The 22,604-nt window shown below is 41.1% G+C and overlaps 1 protein-coding gene across 2 annotated transcripts in view; it reads right to left on the bottom strand.

The window, feature by feature from the left end:
* fancb (FA complementation group B) overlaps positions 1-21,778 on the bottom strand; it is a 102,079-nt gene extending 80,301 nt beyond the window's left edge. The window contains exons 1-7 of one of the 2 annotated variants that reach the window (XM_034186479.1): positions 20,600-21,778; positions 14,931-15,086; positions 14,729-14,818; positions 13,062-13,190; positions 4,807-4,979; positions 2,757-3,169; positions 2,426-2,666 (exon numbers count right to left, since the gene is read on the bottom strand). In XM_034186479.1, coding sequence (XP_034042370.1) covers positions 2,426-2,666; positions 2,757-3,169; positions 4,807-4,979; positions 13,062-13,190; positions 14,729-14,818; positions 14,931-15,086; positions 20,600-21,496 — 2,099 coding nt within the window. In that variant the 5' untranslated portion in view covers positions 21,497-21,778. The remainder of the gene's footprint in view (positions 1-2,425; positions 2,667-2,756; positions 3,170-4,806; positions 4,980-13,061; positions 13,191-14,728; positions 14,819-14,930; positions 15,087-20,599) is intronic. The other variant, XM_034186478.1, reaches the window with a different exon arrangement.
* Positions 21,779-22,604: the final 826 nt, after the last annotated feature.

The following is a 22,604-nucleotide window of genomic DNA, read 5'->3' as shown; positions in this document are numbered from 1 at the left end:
TTGATTGAAGATCTTGAAATTAACTATAGAAGCTCTTTTTAGTAGTGCTATTATTATTAAACACACGTTACATTCACTTGCGCTGGTTTTTACATAGAATGAATTAGTCAACCAATTAGTATGAGCGGATGCTCAGTTTACCAATAATCCCTTTGGGCATCTGTGTTAATGTTCAAATCTTCAGAATTAGTGCATTATTTTAAAATGAACAGATGTGTGTTATATTTTCACTTTGTACATCTTAAGAGTTGGCATTAATGTACACTCAACAAAAATATAAACGCAACACTTTTGGTTTTTCTCCCATTTTGTATGAGATGAATTCAAAGATCTAAAACGTTTTCCACATACACAATATCATCATTTCCCTCAAATATTGTTCACAAACCAGTCTAAATCTGTGATAGTGAGCACTTCTCCTTTGCTGAGATAATCCATCCCACCTCACAGGTGTGCCATATCAAGATGCTGATTAGACACCATGATTAGTGCACAGGTGTGCCTTAGACTGTCCACAATAAAAGGCCACTCTGAAAGGTGCAGTTTTATCACACAGCACAATGCCACAGATGTCGCAAGATTTGAGGGAACGTGCAATTGGCATGCTGACAGTAGGAATGTCAACCAGAGCTGTTGCTCGTGTATTGAATGTTCATTTCTCTACCATAAGCCGTCTCCAAAAGCATTTCAGAGAATTTGGCAGTACATTCAACCAGCCTCACAACCGCAGACCACGTGTAACCACACCAGCCCAGGACCTCCACATCCAGCATTGTTCACCTCCAAGATCGTCTGAGACCAGCCACTCGGACAGCTGCTGAAACAATCGGTTTGCATAACCAAAGAATTTCTGCACAAACTGTCAGAAACCGTCTCAGGGAAGCTCATCTGCATGCTCGTTGTCCTCATCGGGGTCTCGACCTGACTCCAGTTCGTCGTCGTAACCGACGTGAGTGGGCAAATGCTCACATTCGCTGGCGTTTGGCATGTTGGAGAGGTGTTCTCTTCACGGATGAATCCCGGTTCCCACTGTTCAGGGCAGATGGCAGACAGCGTGCGTGGCGTCGTGTGGGTGAGCGGTTTTCTGATGTCAATGTTGTGGATCAAGTGGCCCATGGTGGCGGTGGGGTTATGGTATGGGCAGGCGTCTGTTATGGACGAAGAACACAGGTGCATTTTATTGATGGCATTTTGAATGCACAGAGATACCGTGATGAGATCCTGAGGCCCATTGTGCCATACATCCAAAAACATCACCTCATGTTACAGCAGGATAATGCACGGCCCCATGCTGCAAGGATCTGTACACAATTCTTGGAAGCTGAAAATGTCCCAATTCTTGCATGGCCGGTATACTCACCGGACATGTCACCCATTGAGCATGTTTGGGATGCTCTGGACCGGCGTATACGACAGCGTGTACCAGTTCCTGCCAATATCCAGCAACTTCGCACAGCCATTGAAGAGGAGTGGACCAACATTCCACAGGCCACAATTGACAACCTGATCAACTCTATGCGAGGGAGATGTGTTGCACTGCATGAGGCAAATGGTGGTCACACCAGATACTGACTGGTATCCCCCCCCCAATAAAACAAAACTGCATCTTTCAGAGTGGCCTTTTATTGTGGATAGTCTAAGGCACACCTGTGCACTAATCATGATGTCTAATCAGCATCTTGATATGGCACACTTGTGAGGTGGGATGGATTATCTCAGCAAAGGAGAAGTGCTCACTATCAGATTTAGACTGGTTTGTGAACAATATTTGAGGGAAATGGTGATATTGTGTATGTGGAAAAAGTTTTAGATCTTTGAGTTCATCTCATACAAAATGGGAGCAAAACCAAAAGTGTTGCATTTATATTTTTGTTGAGTGTAGTAATTCTATCTGGATTAATTTGATTTATAAATCAAAACCACAAGTCAAACCTGCTTTCCTTTTCAAGACATCTGCCTCATAGCTGGACCACTGTATGCTATCAAGGTATATTTCGCTTCCTTACAGCAGTGAGTAGGGTGCATAAAGACAGAAGGTCTGACTCACTGGCTGCCTCTGGGTTTGTGATCGCATTTGATTCTTTCAGAAGTGTTGGCGGTGTTTAAACTCAAAATCGGCTTGTTAGTAGCTGAGAGCGTACTGGAGAACAATACTGAAAGTTAGCGGTTAGCTGTAGCTTCTGATAATTTTTTTTTTGGTGGTTTATCGGTTTAGCGTTATAAAAGATAACTTTTCACTTAGATGATTAGCGATTATCAAGGCTAACATTTTGGTTAGCTGTGCCCACCACTGATATTATATATTATAGATTATACATTTTGACTAGAAATTAGACAAATCTGCTTTGTAAGAATTAATGTTTTGCAGTGTATACCTTTAAGATCTAAACTGTAGCCACATTATTGTTAAATAAAAAGGATTTACCTGCTGTGCACTGACAGCTCTCCTTGGAATGGTGTTATCTGATTCCAGCGCAGCAGCATGAGGTCAGACAGTTGCGAGGAGTTGAACAGCAGATACTCTGGGCTCACGGCTATTCTCACAGAAGCTGTTCTTTTCTCCATCCAGTCATCGATGTCACCCAAGCTGTGGTCGGGAGAGTCTACGAGAAAAACCCACTGATCCAGCACTGCCAACAGACTCAGAAAGTCCTCCTTAACCTCACCTGAGCACAAAGAGAAGACAAGCACAAACAATCAAATGTCAGAACAGCTCGGCTCCCACGCGTGAGCAGTTTTAAAAGATCACAGTTCACCTGTTTTGAGTTTCGGGTCTGTCAGCAGTTGGGTTTGGAAATAGCTGCGGCTGTGTAAAGCTACATGACCACAATGTAGAACCGCTGGTTTTGTATTGCTCACAAGACCAAAGGAATCACGCGTGTGGTGGACATAATGGAGCAGGACATGGCACTTGACACATCCAGAGTTCAGCAGAGGTGTCAGGCTGGTCACAGCAGTCACAGCCAGTCCGCATGTGCTGAGATCACCGGGTCTGCCGGCGCTGTGCCGCCTGCTTCTTTTGGCTACAGGCTCTGAGGGTGAGGAAGAGGGAAAGGAGGAGGCGCTGAGAGTGGTAAGCCAGAACACTTGGCTGTGGGTCTGGATGACCGCAGGCGCTGAGCTCTGGCCCATCTCTGTCAGGACGGATAAACTCACACTGGCCACCGGTCTGGAAGAAAAGCAACGCACCAAAAACAACGGTATATCACATGAACCACAGGTCATCTCAAATACACAAATACAGAATCAAATACACACAAACAGTAAATATGAGCACCTGATGGAAGAGTTAAAGGAGCAAACGCCACAGCTATATTTAGGACTTACAAAACTTACAGTACACAGCATTTGCTGCCTTTATTGTTCATATGAGAGTGAATTACAAACCAACACAGCAATGGAAGTACTGGTGATAAATGTGATTTGGTGACTGGCAGGTACCTGCTTGGAGACACAACAGTTGGCTGTCATCTTAAAACCACAGTGTGTAGGATGGGGGGGATGTTAGTATTTATACACATCTGTTCATTAGTGCAAAATTAATCATAAAACACCCTTTGTGTCAGATTTTCAGTCAGTCAGTACGGAAAAGTACAAAACTGATGGAATGAAGAGTAAAAGCTTCTTGCTGTTAAGAGCAGAAAAAAAAAAAAAGAAAATAAAGATTTAAGCCGAGGCTTCTGGAACACAGTTTTGGACCTCCAAAGGACCAGTTCCTTCAGAAGAAGAAGGAAAGTAAGTCTCATATTGGCCCTGAGACCCACTGGTGCTGGTACTCGTCTCCAGAACATAAAGAAGATTAGAGTCTATGACCATCCCCCAACTTCCCAGATAGGATGCCAGGCCAACACAGTTAACTTCCCCACCTCAGTTCGATGCCCACTTACTGCTGGGTGGACCGGGACAATGCAGATGAAGTGTCTTGTCCAAGGGCAAAACTCCTGAGAAGCCACCTCGAGCCAAGTTGCACATCTTGGCGGAGCTGATAGTCAATTAACGTTTGTGACTTCAGGCGATATAGCCTATATAAACTTGACGTAACTCTGCGATTGCGTCACTTGCTACTGGTGCGCTGTTAAGACAGGTTCTATATATTCCTACACATTTCCACATTTTTCTTCATGCCCAAGAGACCCAGAGCAGGTGGTGTGTCCAGTCAACCCTCCGACGCTGGCCAGCGGAGGCCGACGAAGGGGAACAGAGCAGTAACTGTGTACTAGCGGAGGTGATGTAGCGATAGCGTAGCTCAACTCTTGCTGGTGTTTTAGCATGAATGTAGATTTTAAGCATGTTGAAAAATTTTTTTTAACAACAGCGTTGTCCAACTAATGTCCACTTAGCACCTGCGGAGTCTGGAGCACCTTGGTCCTGGTCAACATTAATCAACTTTTCACTGTCCGTCGGCAAACGGCAAGCTAATAGTCAGAGTATGAATGCATCATAAAGAATGCAAAGAGTCCCCATTTAAGACGGTGCTCCATCACCATGACCTGAAGGGCTGCTGATCACAGAGGAAGCCGCTAATCCAAAGATGATGTTTGTCCTGGTGATCAGCTCTAAATATGGCCTTTTTCTTAACAAGACACACACACACACACACACACACACACACACACACACACACACACACACACACACACACACACACACCTCCAGCCAACCAGATTAACAAGCAAACTATAAAGATTAAAGAGCCACCAGGTGAATAATTATTTCCAGGAATTACAACAGAAAAGCCTGAATCAGAAAACTTCAAGAATTTGCAAAACATAAGCAGTACAACAACTGAAAACAATTAATACTTACGTAGAGCTGTTGGTCGCTAGTATCACTCCCACAATCACTCGGCCCTCTATGACACGATGCCATAGCTTGTCAACTTGAGGATTTGAAGACGCTGCTGGCATCTCTTGTGTCCTGTCAACCGAGACGTCATCCTTTGACTCATCATCATCGTCCCACAGAGCAATCAGGCTTTCCTGGACAGAAAGTGCAAAGACTGTAATCAGCGATGACAAGCATGTGACAGCAGTGACAGCGGCAGCGCTTGTTTCACTCATTTCCATCTGACCACAGAAACTGTGGAAACTGACAACAAGCTAAATTGTTGCGGCAATAATTTTAAAAAATGTCTGATCCTTTTAAGGCATAATTATTTTCTAAAGCAAGGGGTAGAACGTGCAATAGGATGTGGTTAATGCCTACTGTCTGAACCGCAAAGCCAGGCATTGCACATTGCCTGCATTTGCTTGTTGCTGTCTACATGTCTGCAGATGCATTATAGACACTGAGAGTTTCCGCCTCATGTGAAATGCCGTTTCAAGTAGGACAACTTGTCAACCTGACTGACAGAGAGGAAAGCGTGACCAACAATAACACAGTCATTACTTCCTGTTCCTCTCATTGGAGAATAGAACCATTGACCCTCTGCTACCACTTAATCTCAGATCTCCTGCAGAAGCAGCTGCCTCACCCTAGGTGATGACCCCGAGCAAAGTCTGCTCCTTCCTTCACATGATTTCTGTTGCTATACCGCCCAGATAATTCAACTTTGTTGCACCATTCTGGTCTTTCCTCTTTATCAATCAATCAATCAATTTTTTTTTATATAGCGCCAAATCACAACAAACAGTTGCCCCAAGGCGCTTTATATTGTAAGGCAAGGCCATACAATAATTATGTAAAACCCCAACGGTCAAAACGACCCCCTGTGAGCAAGCACTTGGCTACAGTGGGAAGGAAAAACTCCCTTTTAACAGGAAGAAACCTCCAGCAGAACCAGGCTCAGGGAGGGGCAGTCTTCTGCTGGGACTGGTTGGGGCTGAAGGAGAGAACCAGGAAAAAGACATGCTGTGGAGGGGAGCAGAGATCGATCACTAATGATTAAATGCAGAGTGGTGCATACAGAGCAAAAAGAGAAAGAAACAGTGCATCATGGCAACCCCCCAGCAGTCTACGTCTATAGCAGCATAACTAAGGGATGGTTCAGGGTCACCTGATCCAGCCCTAACTATAAGCTTTAGCAAAAAGGAAAGTTTTAAGCCTAATCTTAAAAGTAGAGAGGGTGTCTGTCTCCCTGATCTGAATTGGGAGCTGGTTCCACAGGAGAGGAGCCTGAAAGCTGAAGGCTCTGCCTCCCATTCTACTCTTACAAACCCTAGGAACTACAAGTAAGCCTGCAGTCTGAGAGCGAAGCGCTCTATTGGGGTGATATGGTACTACGAGGTCCCTAAGATAAGATGGGACCTGATTATTCAAAACCTTATAAGTAAGAAGAAGAATTTTAAATTCTATTCTAGAATTAACAGGAAGCCAATGAAGAGAGGCCAATATGGGTGAAATATGCTCTGTCCTTCTAGTCCCCGTCAGTACTCTAGCTGCAGCATTTTGAATTAACTGAAGGCTTTTTAGGGAACTTTTAGGACAACCTGATAATAATGAATTACAATAGTCCAGCCTAGAGGAAATAAATGCATGAATTAGTTTTTCAGCATCACTCTGAGACAAGACCTTTCTAATTTTAGAGATATTGCGTAAATGCAAAAAAGCAGTCCTACATATTTGTTTAATATGCGCCTTGAATGACATATCCTGATCAAAAATGACTCCAAGATTTCTCACAGTATTACTAGAGGTCAGGGTAATGCCATCCAGAGTAAGGATCTGGTTAGACACCATGTTTCTAAGATTTGTGGGGCCAAGTACAATAACTTCAGTTTTATCTGAGTTTAAAAGCAGGAAATTAGAGGTCATCCATGTCTTTATGTCTGTAAGACAATCCTGCAGTTTAGCTAATTGGTGTGTGTCCTCTGGCTTCATGGATAGATAAAGCTGGGTATCATCTGCGTAACAATGAAAATTTAAGCAATACCGTCTAATAATACTGCCTAAGGGAAGCATATATAAAGTGAATAAAATTGGTCCTAGCACAGAACCTTGTGGAACTCCATAATTAACTTTAGTCTGTGAAGAAGATTCCCCATTTACATGAACAAATTGTAATCTATTAGACAAATAAGATTCAAACCACCGCAGCGCAGTGCCTTTAATACCTATGGCATGCTCTAATCTCTGTAATAAAATTTTATGGTCAACAGTATCAAAAGCAGCACTGAGGTCTAACAGAACAAGCACAGAGATGAGTCCACTGTCCGAGGCCATAAGAAGATCATTTGTAACCTTCACTAATGCTGTTTCTGTACTATGATGAATTCTAAAACCTGACTGAAACTCTTCAAATAGACCATTCCTCTGCAGATGATCAGTTAGCTGTTTTACAACTACCCTTTCAAGAATTTTTGAGAGAAAAGGAAGGTTGGAGATTGGCCTATAATTAGCTAAGATAGCTGGGTCAAGTGATGGCTTTTTAAGTAATGGTTTAATTACTGCCACCTTAAAAGCCTGTGGTACATAGCCAACTAACAAAGATAGATTGATCATATTTAAGATCGAAGCATTAAATAATGGTAGGGCTTTATGTTGATTTTCACTTCATGATGCTGCACACATCACTGTTTTGAGGTGGTAAGTCGTAGTTGACCTTTTAGGGGCAGATACCATCAACGAGCTTATGTCAAAAGGTTCATCTTGTTCAACTGAAACCCACATATGGAATGAGTGAGTGAAACGAAGCACATGACCGACATGGAAAAACTGACTTTATGATGAAAATGACATCAGCCTCTATTGCAGGAACAAAATCCAGTTTAAATCCTGTTTTTTTCTGCCACTAGATGTCACAATACTTCTGGTATCAGAATCAAAACAAAGCTTCCCTTCTCAGCCACTCCTTCCCAAACCTCGCTCCTCCACACCGAAGACAGCGTTGGACGTTTGGAGTCTTTTAACCGGTAGAACGCCTCACTATGTGGGAAAACTCAGTTGTACTGGTCAGAAGTATTTTTGGCCTCTGTGGTTTTTGGACATATGTCTGGAAAGTAACTGCTGTCCATCATCCTGTAAAATTCAACTGTTATGTGTTGAATAGGGACCACTGTTGTCTATCTATACACTGGGTGTTGGGGATGAACAGTTTAGGGTAGGATGCTGAAACCTCATGCACTAAACATGCCTGCATGCCAGACCAAGAATGTCAACAAGGGACAGAAATCGTAATAGCACTGAGGGAGTGTTATTTCCCTTGGCTGGTTGGCTCTCACTGCGGTATTGTATCACTTCCTTTTCCGGAGCACAGCGGTGTTTTGCTGTATCTGTTAGCTGTTTAATCTGCGCAGTTAGATTGATCTAGATATCTAGATCTTGATCTAACTAGATAACGATTTGTTTCACAGTGTAATCTTCACGTGCCTTAACTAAAGCACTCCATCTGCTGAATCACCTCTAAATTATTTACACATTATTCACTTTGTGTGTTTTTAGGAATCCGCTAGCTTAGCACAGCTACTAGCTCTTAGCCGGTTTAGCATGGCGGCTTCTCCTGTCTCTCCCGCACTTTTTTGCTCTGGGTGTGAAATGTTTAGTTATTCCTCGGCCTCCTTTAGCAGTAATGGTACTTGTAATAAGTGTAGCTTATTCGTAGCTTTGGAGGCCAGGCTGGGCGAATTGGAGACTCGGCTCCGCACCGTGGAAAATCCTACAGCTAGCCAGGCCCCTGTAGTCGGTGCGGACCAAGGTAGCTTAGCCGCCGTTAGTTTCCCTCTGGCAGATCCCGAGCAGCCGGGAAAGCAGGCCGACTGGGTGACTGTGAGGAGGAAGCGTAGTCCTAAACAGAAGCCCCGTGTACACCGCCAACCCATTCACATTTCTATCCGTTTTTCCCCACTCGACGACACACCCGCCGAGGATCAAACTCTGGTTATTGGCGACTCTGTTTTGAGAAATGTGAAGTTAGCGACACCAGCAACCATAGTCAATTGTCTTCCGGGGGCCAGAGCAGGCGACATCGAAGGAAATTTGAAACTGCTGGCTAAGGCTAAGCGTAAATTTGGTAAGATTGTAATTCACGTCGGCAGTAATGACACCCGGTTACGCCAATCAGAGGTCACTAAAATTAACATTGAATCGGTGTGTAACTTTGCAAAAACAATGTCGGACTCTGTAGTTTTCTCTGGGCCCCTCCCCAATCGGACCGGGAGTGACATGTTTAGCCGCATGTTCTCCTTGAATTGCTGGCTGTCTGAGTGGTGTCCAAAAATGAGGTGGGCTTCATAGATAATTGGCAAAGCTTCTGGGGAAAACCTAGTCTTGTTAGGAGAGACGGCATCCATCCCACTTTGGATGGAGCAGTTCTCATTTCTAGAAATCTGGCCAATTTTCTTAAATCCTCCAAACCGTGACTATCCAGGGTTGGGACCAGGAAGCAGAGTTGTAGTCTTACACACCTCTCTGCAGCTTCTCTCCCCCTGCCATCCCCTCATTACCCCATCCCCGTAGAGACGGTGCCTGCTCCCAGACCACCAATAACATGTAAAAATCTATTTAAGCACAAAAATTCAAAAAGAAAAAATAGTATAGCACCTTCAACTGCACCACAGACTAAAACAGTTAAATGTGGTCTATTAAACATTAGGTCTCTCTCTTCTATGTCCCTGTTAGTAAATGCTATAATAATTGATCAACATATTGATTTATTCTGCCTTACAGAAACCTGGTTACAGCAGGATGAATATGTTAGTTTAAATGAGTCAACACCCCCGAGTCGCACTAACTGCCAGAATGCTCGTAGCACGGACCGAGGTGAAGGATTAGCAGCAATCTTCCATTCCAGCTTATTAATTAATCAAAAACCCAGACAGAGCTTTAATTCATTTGAAAGCTTGACTCTTAGTCTTGTCCATCCAAATTGGAAGTCCCAAAAAACAGTTTTATTTATTATCTATCGTCCACCTGGTCGTTACTGTGAGTTTCTCTGTGAATTTTCAGACCTTTTGTCTGACTTAGTGCTTAGCTCAGATAAGATAATTATAGTGGGCGATTTTAACATCCACACAGATGCTGAGAATGACAGCCTCAACACTGCATTTAATCTATTATTAGACTCAATTGGCTTTGCTCAAAATGTAAATGAGTCCACCCACCACTTTAATCATATCTTAGATCTTGTTCTGACTTATGGTATGGAAATTGAAGACTTAACAGTATTCCCTGAAAACTCCCTTCTGTCTGATCATTTCTTAATAACATTTACATTTACTCTGATGGACTACCCAGCAGTGGGGAATAAGTTTCATTACACTAGAAGTCTTTCAGAAAGCACTGTAACTAGGTTTAAAGATATGATTCCTTCTTTATGTTCTCTAATGCCATATACCAACACAGTGCAGAGTAGCTACCTAAACTCTGTAAGTGAGAGAGTATCTCGTCAATAGTTTTACATCCTCATTGAAGACAACTTAGGATGCTGTAGCTCCTCTGAAAAAGAGAGCTTTAAATCAGAAGTGCCTGACTCCGTGGTATAACTCACAAACTCGCAGCTTAAAGCAGATAACCCGTAAGTTGGAGAGGAAATGGCGTCTCACTAATTTAGAAGATCTTCACTTAGCCTGGAAAAAGAGTCTGTTGCTCTATAAAAAAGCCCTCCGTAAAGCTAGGACATCTTACTACTCATCACTAATTGAAGAAAATAAGAACAACCCCAGGTTTCTTTTCAGCACTGTAGCCAGGCTGACAAAGAGTCAGAGCTCTATTGAGCCGAGTATTCCTTTAACTTTAACTAGTAATGACTTCATGACTTTCTTTGCTAATAAAATTTTAACTATTAGAGAAAAAATTACTCATAACCATCCCAAAGACATATCGTTATCTTTGGCTGCTTTCAGTGATGCCGGTATTTGGTTAGACTCTTTCTCTCCGATTGTTCCGTCTGAGTTATTTTCATTAGTTACTTCATCCAAACCATCAACATGTCTATTAGACCCCATTCCTACCAGGCTGCTCAAGGAAGCCCTACCATTATTTAATGCTTTGATCTTAAATATGATCAATCTATCTTTATTAGTTGGCTATGTACCACAGGCTTTTAAGGTGGCAGTAATTAAACCATTACTTAAAAAGCCATCACTTGACCCAGCTATCTTAGCTAATTATAGGCCAATCTCCAACCTTCCTTTTCTCTCAAAAATTCTTGAAAGGGTAGTTGTAAAACAGCTAACTGATCATCTGCAGAGGAATGGTCTATTTGAAGAGTTTCAGTCAGGTTTTAGAATTCATCATAGTACAGAAACAGCATTAGTGAAGGTTACAAATGATCTTCTTATGGCCTCAGACAGTGGACTCATCTCTGTGCTTGTTCTGTTAGACCTCAGTGCTGCTTTGATACTGCTGACCATAAATTTTATTACAGAGATTAGAGCATGCCATAGGTATTAAAGGCACTGCGCTGCAGTGGTTTGAATCATATTTATCTAATAGATTACAATTTGTTCATGTAAATGGGGAATCTTCTTCACAGATTAAGGTTAATTATGGAGTTCCACAAGGTTCTGTGCTAGGACCAATTTTATTCACTTTATACATGCTTCCCTTAGGCAGTATTATTAGACGGCATTGCTTAAATTTTCATTGTTACGCAGATGATACCCAGCTTTATCTATCCATGAAGCCAGAGGACACACACCAATTAGCTAAACTGCAGGATTGTCTTACAGACATGAAGACATGGATGACCTCTAATTTCCTGCTTTTAAACTTAGATAAAACTGAAGTTATTGTACTTGGCCCCACAAATCTTAGAAACATGGTGTATAACCAGATCCTTACTCTGGATGGCATTACCCTGACCTCTAGTAATACTGTGAGAGATCTTGGAGTCATTTTTGATCAGGATATGTCATTCAATGCGCATATTAAACAAATATGTAGTACTGCTTTTTTGCATTTACGCAATATCTCTAAAATTAGAAAGGTCTTGTCTCAGAGTGATGCTGAAAAACTAATTCATGCATTTATTTCCTCTAGGCTGGACTATTGTAATTCAATATTATCAGGTTGTCCTAAAAGTTCCCTGAAAAGCCTTCAGTTAATTCAAAATGCTGCAGCTAGAGTACTAACGGGGACTAGAAGGAGAGAGCATATCTCACCCATATTGGCCTCTCTTCATTGGCTTCCTGTTAATTCTAGAATAGAATTTAAAATTCTTCTTCTTACTTATAAGGTTTTGAATAATCAGGTCCCATCTTATCTTAGGGACCTCATAGTACCATATCACCCCAATAGAGCGCTTCGCTCTCAGACTGCAGGCTTACTTGTAGTTCCTAGGGTTTGTAAGAGTAGAATGGGAGGCAGAGCCTTCAGCTTTCAGGCTCCTCTCCTGTGGAACCAGCTCCCAATTCAGATCAGGGAGACAGACACCCTCTCTACTTTTGAGATTAGGCTTAAAACTTTCCTTTTTGCTAAAGTTTATAGTTAGGGCTGGATCAGGTGACCCTGAACCATCCCTTAGTTATGCTGCTATAGACTTAGACTGCTGGGGGGTTCCCATGATGCACTGAGTGTTTCTTTCTCTTTTTGCTCTGTATGCACCACTCTGCATTTAATCATTAGTGATTGATCTCTGCTCCCCTCCACAGCATGTCTTTTTCCTGGTTCTCTCCCTCAGCCCCAACCAGTCCCAGCAGAAGACTGCCCCTCCCTGAGCCTGGTTCTGCTGGAGGTTTCTTCCTGTTAAAAGGGAGTTTTTCCTTCCCACTGTTGCCAAGTGCTTGCTCACAGGGGGTCGTTTTGACCGTTGGGGTTTTTATGTAATTATTGTATGGCCTTGCCTTACAATATAAAGCGCCTTGGGGCAACTGTTTGTTGTGATTTGGCGCTATATAAATAAAATTGATTGAAAATTGATTGATTGATTTCATTCTTTGTACAGGATGGCACTAACCCACTGAATCTTTATATGAAAAAATAGTTGTTGGCAGACATGTTATTGTCTAAAATGTAATTTATAAACACCTTTAATATTTCAAATATCAATCTGCAAGTCAGAAATTGAATTCAACTAAATGCATCAGTTTTCAAGGAAGTGCGATTGAGTATTACAAACATTAATTATGAAATTAAATCAGTGGTGGTAAATCATGGCTGTTTATTTCTTTATATCCACAGAGTACCTCTTCATGCTGGGTGAGCGTCGGTTCTTTGTCTGAGACCACATCAGTAAGCGCTCGAATCGACTGCATTAGAACCCTGTCCTTTACCCGGACTTCTCTCTGAAGGTCCTGAAGCACTGTTAACCCACTCTGAAATAAACAGATAAATAAACAAGGCAAAATTAGACCTATAGTATAAAGTAACAGATACTATAGGTGGATGAGGCCAACTTCATGGATCCTGAGGGGAAAATATATATTTCAAGAAGCCTGAGTCTAAAACAGGTTACAGAGTACACAGCCTAAATGACATTATCATCAAAATTAACTCCCCATTTACACTGTTAAAAATAATGCTGCTAAATAATGTAAAGCTTTGCATTGTTGTGGTTTGTCTTGGAAGTCAGCGGACTTTGAATTGGCCAGATCTCGATGTGTGGACACACCAGCTTGTGATCTGATCGTACCAGTGGTTGATGTTCCAGGGGGAAGCAGCAGTTGTTGTGGTTGACTGGCTGCTTTCAATGATGTCAGACATTATCCCCATCACCAAGCGTATTATAAGGCTCAGGGACTGGCATTACTTGGGTGACTTGTCTGTTGTCTCAGGCAACACTCCGACTGCAATGAGTGATATCTTGGAGAGGGCGACATCTTACTCTTGAGCATCACCCTGTGTTTGAATTTGACACTCTTTTCATCATGGGTGACTTCAAAGCGACTGGCACACTGTCGGGGCTGACAAGGACTGTATCTGTCCCAACGGATCTGGCAGCCACTGTGAAAATGGCCTAGCAACAAGTCAAGACACCATGAGCTGCTGGATCCTGGCTCCAGACAAATCCAACAGCTATGTTCCTCCAAACCTACATCTCATCCCAACGCAGTGGCAGCAAGCAACAGCACAGTCCTGACAGACAACTCTGATGTCCTGTCCCATTGGACTGGCTACTATCATCAGCTGTATATGGCTGACCCGCCTGCCAGGATGCTAAACATCTCCAGTGCTAGGGTTCTTAATGGCTGATCTTCCAGTCAGCTGCAAACAGCAAAATCTCAATGAAATTGCAAAGGTGGTATAACAGCCTAGAGTAAATAAAGCTGTTTAGATCTTGGAATTGGGACCGAACTTCTTCAACCAGGTCGAAATGCTGTTCTTCTTATCCTCAACTAAAATTGGAATCTCTTGGTGCGGTGAAGGACTCTAAATATGCTGCCACTATTCAGTACTCATTAGTCAGTAGTCATTAGGACAATGACAGAAACCAGAACATTAAAACCTGCACCCACGCTGATCAGTTAGTTCCCCACTTCTCCAGAAAGATGCTTAAAAATGCTCAAAATGTTCAACACATGAGGAAACTGGTTCTGCGCACACACACAAAAAATAAATAAAAATAGCATTTTGGATCGGGACGAATATTAGCATATCCTTCCATTTCCATGACAACAAGTGCGTGAGCTTCGTTTTATGATCTGTAGACTGAATCGGAGCAGCGAAACACAACATAAAGTTTTGTATTTATTTCTGGTTAGGTCTTTTACTCAATACACTCTGTACTATCTACTCTTAAGTCAAATCTGTATTTTCTGAACATATGTTGACACATAAACAGCCTTGTGTGACGATAACAGTCTTGTGGGACACAGACGTTATACTCACACAGCAATATTTTAGAACTGCCTACCTGTAGCCTGGACTCTAAAGCTCGAAGAGTGAGGAGATGATTTTCTGCTGGAGGAGGCGGTGTCTCTGCTACTCCATTGTCCTGACCACGCTAAAATATGTATAATTAGTCATCATGACCCATTTAACATTTGCACATTATTAACGTGAGCACATGCAACAGGAAAGCAGAATAATCACAGACGAGGAAGGTTATTGCTTACAGAATACGAAATGCCGCACAGGTCTGTGATGAGGAAATTATCCAACCAACGTCCTGTTACCGACTGATCCCCAAAAACAAGCAGGATCTGGTCTGTTCCACATCCCACAAAGTCATCTACGTGGACAGAACTGACGCCGGACCAATGGGAGGCTACCTGGAAAAGAGCGTTTAAGAACACAGACCAATAAAAACCTGTCAGCTGGATGAGATGTAAGTCTTGATAAGTGACACTCTGCGAACCGGATGACAGCCAGCAGCATTTACGATTAAATATAGTCTGCAGGATAATATACCGTTCATTCTGGAGTGTATACATAACTCCTGAAAGGTCCAAGTGATCACCAATCACAAGCAACTGTTTTTCCATTCGTGTGATGCTACTCTTTCCATGTTTAATGACCCGAGCCCAAAGGAGTCAATTAGATCTTCAAGATTTCTGTACGTCCTTAATAACAATGCATATTCAGCTATGAGGTTTTGGGTTCCAATAGATACAGGTGAGGACCTCCTATTTTGGGCCATGTTGCCATTTTTTAACATGCACAATCAGCATAATGTAAAACAGAGACTAGCAGGCTTATCAAGTTGTTTGTGAAGACTTGTGGTCAATTGTAGGGTCCTTGTGGCCTCTAAAGCCATTGTTGCTTGTTCAGAGAAACTTGTATAAAGCTGTGACAGAATATTCTCCACTGCAGAAGAGGTTTTGAGCAAAAGAAGAAACCCTCCCAGCCTAAGCAGTAAAAACAGGTTTGATTCCCCATAAAGACAGAAAAATCACAAAGGTGCCCTTGAGGAAGGTCCTCAAGTTGCTCCCTGTGTGGAGTAAAGCACCTTGCATGGCAGCAGGTTGAAGTGTGTGTGTGTATGTATGAATTAATCTTAATAAAAGCGATTAAGAAAACTTAGGCAGTCCCTACAATTCATAATAAAATCCCCCTTCATAATTTATAATACAGAACACATAAACACATAAACATTTTCGACATGAGCATATTATGCCCGTCCTGTATTCACTCCACTGGCTTCCAGTTCATTTTAGAATTGATTTTAAGATTTTAATGTTTGTTTTTTAAAGCTATTTATGGCCTTGCACCTCCCTAGTTGTCTGAAATTTTAACTTTGCGCACTTACAGTAGGACATTACAGGCGTCTGGCCAGCTTTACGGCCAGCTTTAATGAGATGTTCCAAGGCCAAGATATAAATCCTGGGGTGATCATCCCTTTGCGGTAGCTGGCCCCAGACTGTAGAACAAGCTACCTTTTGAATTAAGTACTATTCCTGACCTAGCACTTTTTAAATCTAAGTTAAAGACTTATTTATTTAAAATGGCTTTTAACACCTAGTGGAGAGGTGACATGTTTTTTATGTACCGTTTTAAAATTTTATTGTATATGTGTTTTATTTTTGTGAATTTGTTTCTTTTTTAATGTTAAGCGCTTTGGACATCAGTCCGTGCTGTAAAGCACTCTATAAATAATTGTTGATTGATTGACAGAACAAGATATACAAAACAAAAACATTAACATACACATATATAAAAATTTACACAGAAACACACCAAATCTAGGACAAAGTTTTACCTTCACATCCCATTTAATTCATCCTTTCACATGAAATGGGCATCTGACCACAAGATGTCACTATGGTGAGGTTTTTTAACATTTATAATAATAATAATAATCACCTTTATTTAACCAGATAGACAAAAAAACCTGTGGGATCAAGACCTCTTTTTCAAGGGTGACCTGGCCAAGAAAGGCGGCAGCACACATCATACAACCCCGTGACAAAAACTGTGGAATCACCGGCCTCGGAGGATGTTCATTCAGTTGTTTAATTTTGTAGAAAAAAAGCAGATCACAGACATGACACAAAACTAAAGTCATTTCAAATGGCAACTTTCTGGCTTTAAGAAACACTATAAGAAATCAGGAAAAACAATTGTGGCAGTCAGTAACGGTTACTTTTTTAGACCAAGCAGAGGGGAAAAAAATATGGAATCACTCAATTCTGAGGAATAAATTATGGAATCATGAAAAACAAAAGAACGCTCCAACACATCACTAGTATTTTGTTGCACCACCTCTGGCTTTTATAACAGCTTGCAGTCTCTGAGGCATGGACTTAATGAGTGACAAACAGTACTCTTCATCAATCTGGCTCCAACTTTCTCTGATTGCTGTTGCCAGATCAGCTTTGCAGGTTGGAGCCTTGTCATGGACCATTTTCTTCAACTTCCACCAAAGATTTTCAATTGAATTAAGATCCGGACTATTTGCAGGCCATGACATTGACCCTATGTGTCTTTTTGCAAGGAATGTTTTCACAGTTTTTGCTCTATGGCAAGATGCATTATCATCTTGAAAAATGATTTCATCATCTCCAAACATCCTTTCAATTGATGGGATAAGAAAAGTGTCCAAAATATCAAGGTAAACTTGTGCATTTATTGATGATGTAATGACAGCCATCTCCCCAGTGCCTTTACCTGACATGCAGCCCCATATCATCAATGACTGTTGAAATTTACATGTTCTCTTCAGGCAGTCATCTTTATAAATCTCATTGGAACGGCACCAAACAAAAGTTCCAGCATCATCACCTTGCCCAATCCAGATTCGAGATTCATCACTGAATATGACTTTCATCCAGTCATCCACAGTCCACGATTGCTTTTCCTTAGTCCATTGTAACCTTGTTTTTTTCTGTTTAGGTGTTAATGATGGCTTTCGTTTAGCTTTTCTGTATGTAAATCCAATTTCTTTTAGGCGGTTTCTTACAATTCGGTCACAGACGTTGACTCCAGTTTCCTCCCATTCGTTCCTCATTTGTTTTGTTGTGCATTTTCGATTTTTGAGACATATTGCTTTAAGTTTTCTGTCTTGATGCTTTGATGTCTTCCTTGGTCTACCAGTATGTTTGCCTTTAATAACCTTCCCATGTTGTTTGTATTTGGTCCAGAGTTTAGACACAGCTGACTGTGAACAACCAACATCTTTTGCAACATTGCGTGATGATTTACCCTCTTTTAAGAGTTTGATAATCCTCTCCTTTGTTTCAATTGACATCTCGCTTGTTGGAGCCATGATTCATGTCAGTCCACTTTGTGCAACAGCTCTCCAAGGTGTGATCACTCCTTTTTAGATGCAGACTAACGACCAGATCTGATTTGATGCAGGTGTTAGTTTTGGGGATGAAAATTTACAGGGCGATTCCATAATTTATTCCTCAGAATTGAGTGATTCCATATTTTTTTCCCTCTGCTTGGTCTAAAAAAGTAACCATTACTGACTGCCACAATTTTTTTTCCTGATTTCTTATAGTGTTTCTTAAAGCCAGAAAGTTGCCATTTGAAATGACTTTAGTTTTGTGTCATGTCTGTAATCTGCTTTTTTTCTACAAAATTAAACAACTGAATGAACATCCTCCGAGGCCGGTGATTCCATAATTATTGCCAGGGGTTGTAATAGACAGATTAACATCAACATGAAAACATTAGTAGTAAATAAAGTACAATCCTCTTGGTCATATTAACACTGCATCGATGTAAAGTTTCAAACAGTTTAGAATTTAGAAAGACAGCCATTGCGCAAAAGAACCCCATCGCAATCTCATAAAATAGACCGGAAGGTGTCCATGAAAAGTCAATCCAGACAGTTTCAATTCGGATTGGAGAATGTTCCAATCAGAGGGAGCTGAAAAACTAAAGGCTTTCTTTCCCGCTTCAGAGCGGACACAAGGTACACAACAGCATAACATGTCATATGAGCACAGAGCATAACGGCTTTGAGATCTCTGAAGTAAACAGTATAAATAGGTCGGAACCAGACCAGTAAGAGTTTTGGGTCATTCCATGTCAATTCAACGAGGGCCTCACGCATTTTGTCTCAGATTTTCTTCACATTTTAATCAAATATTCCCAGACTATTCAGAACAACAAATCTGATGTTTGAGGCCTGTAGGTCAAGTAGTTTCTGAGATATGGCCAATTTAGTGAGCATGGGGTCTGCTGTTTTTTAGGCAAAAATTATGGCCGTCATTTCTGGAGCCATGTTCAAAGTAGAATATCTCAGCAAATAATGGACTTAGAGGCCTGAAATTTTCTGTGGCAGTTGTCATGGACACCCAGACTTGGACTATAGTCAAACAACAGACAATGACACTAAACTGTGAAGTTTATGTATGCTCAAACTATGGACGATATTACATTGACTATTGCGAGCATCCATGTTTGAGACACTGAAGCATCTGTATAGTCTGGGAATATTTGATTAAAATTTAAAGAAAATCTGAGACAAAGTGCACGAGGCCCCTCAAATATTCGCTGAATTGACATGGAATGACCCTTTTGTAAACCAGAATCATCTAATGTGTATAATGTCTGACTGACAAAGTAGAGTACCTTAATTGAGAGAATGGCGTCAACTCAGAACATGGCACCATTTTGGTTCACTGTGCTGAACTAATGAATGAACCTTTTATGTTTTCAACATTTTTTAAAATCATTTAACCACATACAGCAACACATCCAGGTACAGGTACTATCAAAATAAAAATAAAAATAGTTAAGCTATCAAATTTACATAAATTTACAGTTTATGATGATTTATTTAATGAATTTAAAGCCTGATTTTATGCTTCTGCAACTCTGTAACTGTGTTATGCAATGATGTACGTGACAGTTTTAAAGTTCTCCGTCGCTGGATTACGCTTTATTATGGATTAATTTGACCCTCAACAAGCTTTTTTTTCTACAATCATCACCTCCAATTCGAAGGTAAGATGAACAATTTCCTCTTTTTCCACTCAGTGTTGTAAAGTTGCAGACTTTTCTGATCCATTTGTAATCAGCGCGCGCACCGCAAAAACTATTACAATATGAAAGAGTGAAAGAGAAAAGCATCAAATCACAGCCTTTTGTGTCTGATTTAACAGGTGCACGTCCAGGCTGTGAGTCAGAGTCTGAGCACAATGTGAAAAAAAAAATACACGGTCGGGCTTTTAATCAGGGAAATGACTCCGGTCCCACTTTCCTCAAATCCGTGAGTGTCAGAGCGCTGAACTTTAATTTGCAGCTCTGTTAGTGTGCACATCCAGACTGCTCTGGGTTTTTAATGGAAATACATTGCTATCGGACGAGACATTTTATCCGATGTGAGTGAAAATCCGTTATAAAATTTTACTTTACAGTACTTTATTTACAGTAAATAAAGTTTTACTGTACATGGGACTGAACAATAAATTTACCTCTCAAAATTTGATGATGAAGTCACGTCCATCCCACACGGCTGACTTTACTTTCCCAAACTTTTCTTCTGTTCGGATTTGAAGGGAATCTGTACATGTTGAAGCCCTTGTTGTGTCTATTTGTGCATCCAAATGCACATCAACCCATCATTTTCAGCAAATAAATAAATAACTGGATTTACATCCAGATAGATTAACAGCGAACGCTATTTTGAACCCAAGATGGCACGAGTCACCTGACTGTTTTTTTTTTCGACTCATCATGTCGCCACTCTCTCAATTAAGGCACTCTATGACAAAGAGGGCAGACCATGACATTTAGCAGCCTTGATTCTCTGCAAAAGTAAGGGATACACAAAAACCAGATCTGATTTTACTTGTTACAGACCACTGCTGCAGACAGACTATATGCACGTTACCTGAAATGTATCCTTGCGTACGGCACAGACATGCCCCTGGTGAAACCAGACGACAAACAGGCAGCCATTTCTTCCTGTGTTAGCCAACTGAATAGCTTCAGGATGCTCAAAAGGGAGCCGACAGACATCTTTTACTATTCCGTTCTCAAAATAAACGAGCTGTTGTTTAGACGTTGCTGCAACCACTGCAGTCCTGAGCCTGCTGTATTCTTTTTCAGCTGAGAGCACTATGATGCACTGAGTAATGGAAATGTAAGGATGCGGTAAAAGCATACTGCTGTCAAACAGATCTCCGTTCTCGAGAAAATATCCCAATGTCTGGCTCCCAACCGTGCTGCTGACCTGCTCTTTGGTAAGATTTTGCTTCCCTAGAATGAATATCTGAGCTTTCTGAAGGGGAAGTTCTCCACAAACACTGTGGGACAGCTGCATGGGAATCTGTCTCACCTGTCCGGCTTGAAGGGACATGTAGAACACATTACCTGCGTGGCTCCACAGCACTGTGGGCCCCTGAAGGATGGACACACTGTCCCTGATTCGATACGGGAGTTTAAACTCAATGTGGGGCTCAAGTCCGGAGCTGCCCACTGTGAGAAGAACATAGTGAAAACTCTCACTTTTCTGACTTCTTTTGGCGACTAACACGCACTGTGTTGCAGCCCTTTTTCGGAGATCTGTGGCACACTGACATTTCACGATGACCACACGCGTGGAACTTTTTCTGCTGATGACAGCTGCTCCATCGGATGCTCTTACGAATCTGTTCTCTTCATGTTTATAACTAAAGCTGCAGAACATCAAGTCAGACACACGTTTACAGCTAAATATCGTTACTTTTCCACAGAGGGATAACATATGCTGGTTTACATTCAGATTGTCGGAGATTAACATCTCCATCGTAACACTAAACTGTGGTGAACCTTTCAAATACGCAAACCAAAGCACGGCAATAATTCATAACAGCAACACGTGAACGAGTGGCTAACTAGTGTTAGCTCAAGTTAGCCACATCCGCTAACTTACGCCTTCCCGTGACTTTTCGGAACAAAACATCTAAACGAATTACTCCTATCAAACAGCCACAACACACTGAAAAAGCATACATGTGTCCAAATATGTGACAAATATACAACGTAAGTTAGTTTGGCGGTACTGTCAAAGAGCCTATGTTGGATACAAGAGTATTGACTTGTGCTTACTTCCGTCTGCACAAACCCCATTGCAAATATAGTTTTAAAACTTAAATATAGCAAACTAAGCCAAGGTGTTTTTCGTCTCTTAAAGTCATTCAACTCGACAGGTTTATCTTACATTTGGTGATTTGTATTTGTTGCTTCAAACTCGGACCTGGACATTGTGCTGTAAAGATCATTTGCTCTGCAAAAAAACAAAAAAGACAATTTTAGTCTTTCATCATTTTTACTTTTGGGGGGGGGGGGCATTAATGATTTAGCCCAATATATCTCCTAATTTTGATTTATAATATAATAATTAATTATAATATAATAATTATAATATATCTCCTAATTTTGATTGAATTAGAATCTCAACATTTTGCATTTTTTCATAATAAAATCACATATACCTGCTAATTCAGGATCTCATAACAATGTCAAACCTTTGATTTATATCATTTTTTTGACTGTCTACGTCACCATTTTGGTATCAAATTATTAAATACAAACAAGTTTGTTTCTGAAAGTGATTGTTAATTTTTACATATATTTTGTCAATATGATCATTCTTTCATATTAATTTTGTGATCAACACATAAATGTGACATGCATTAGAGAGGGCAGTGTTGCGGATTTAAAAATAATAATAATAATTTACAGTTACATGTGGTTTAGATTTCATGTTAAACAACCTCAAAGTCACACAGTCATGTGACTGTGTAGGCAGAAACTCCAAAACTTTAGACTTGAAACATTCTGCCATGAATTTCTCTGGAAGACACACCCCTTGAGCCACTCTGTGCTCAGTGAGACACACCCACATTGTCTTC

This window comes from Thalassophryne amazonica, chromosome 14, assembly GCF_902500255.1.
Source record: "Thalassophryne amazonica chromosome 14, fThaAma1.1, whole genome shotgun sequence".
In the NCBI taxonomy this organism is placed as follows: Eukaryota; Metazoa; Chordata; class Actinopteri; order Batrachoidiformes; family Batrachoididae; genus Thalassophryne; species Thalassophryne amazonica.
Note: the sequence above shows the minus strand (reverse complement) of the source record. Positions and strands in the feature narration are given on the sequence as shown.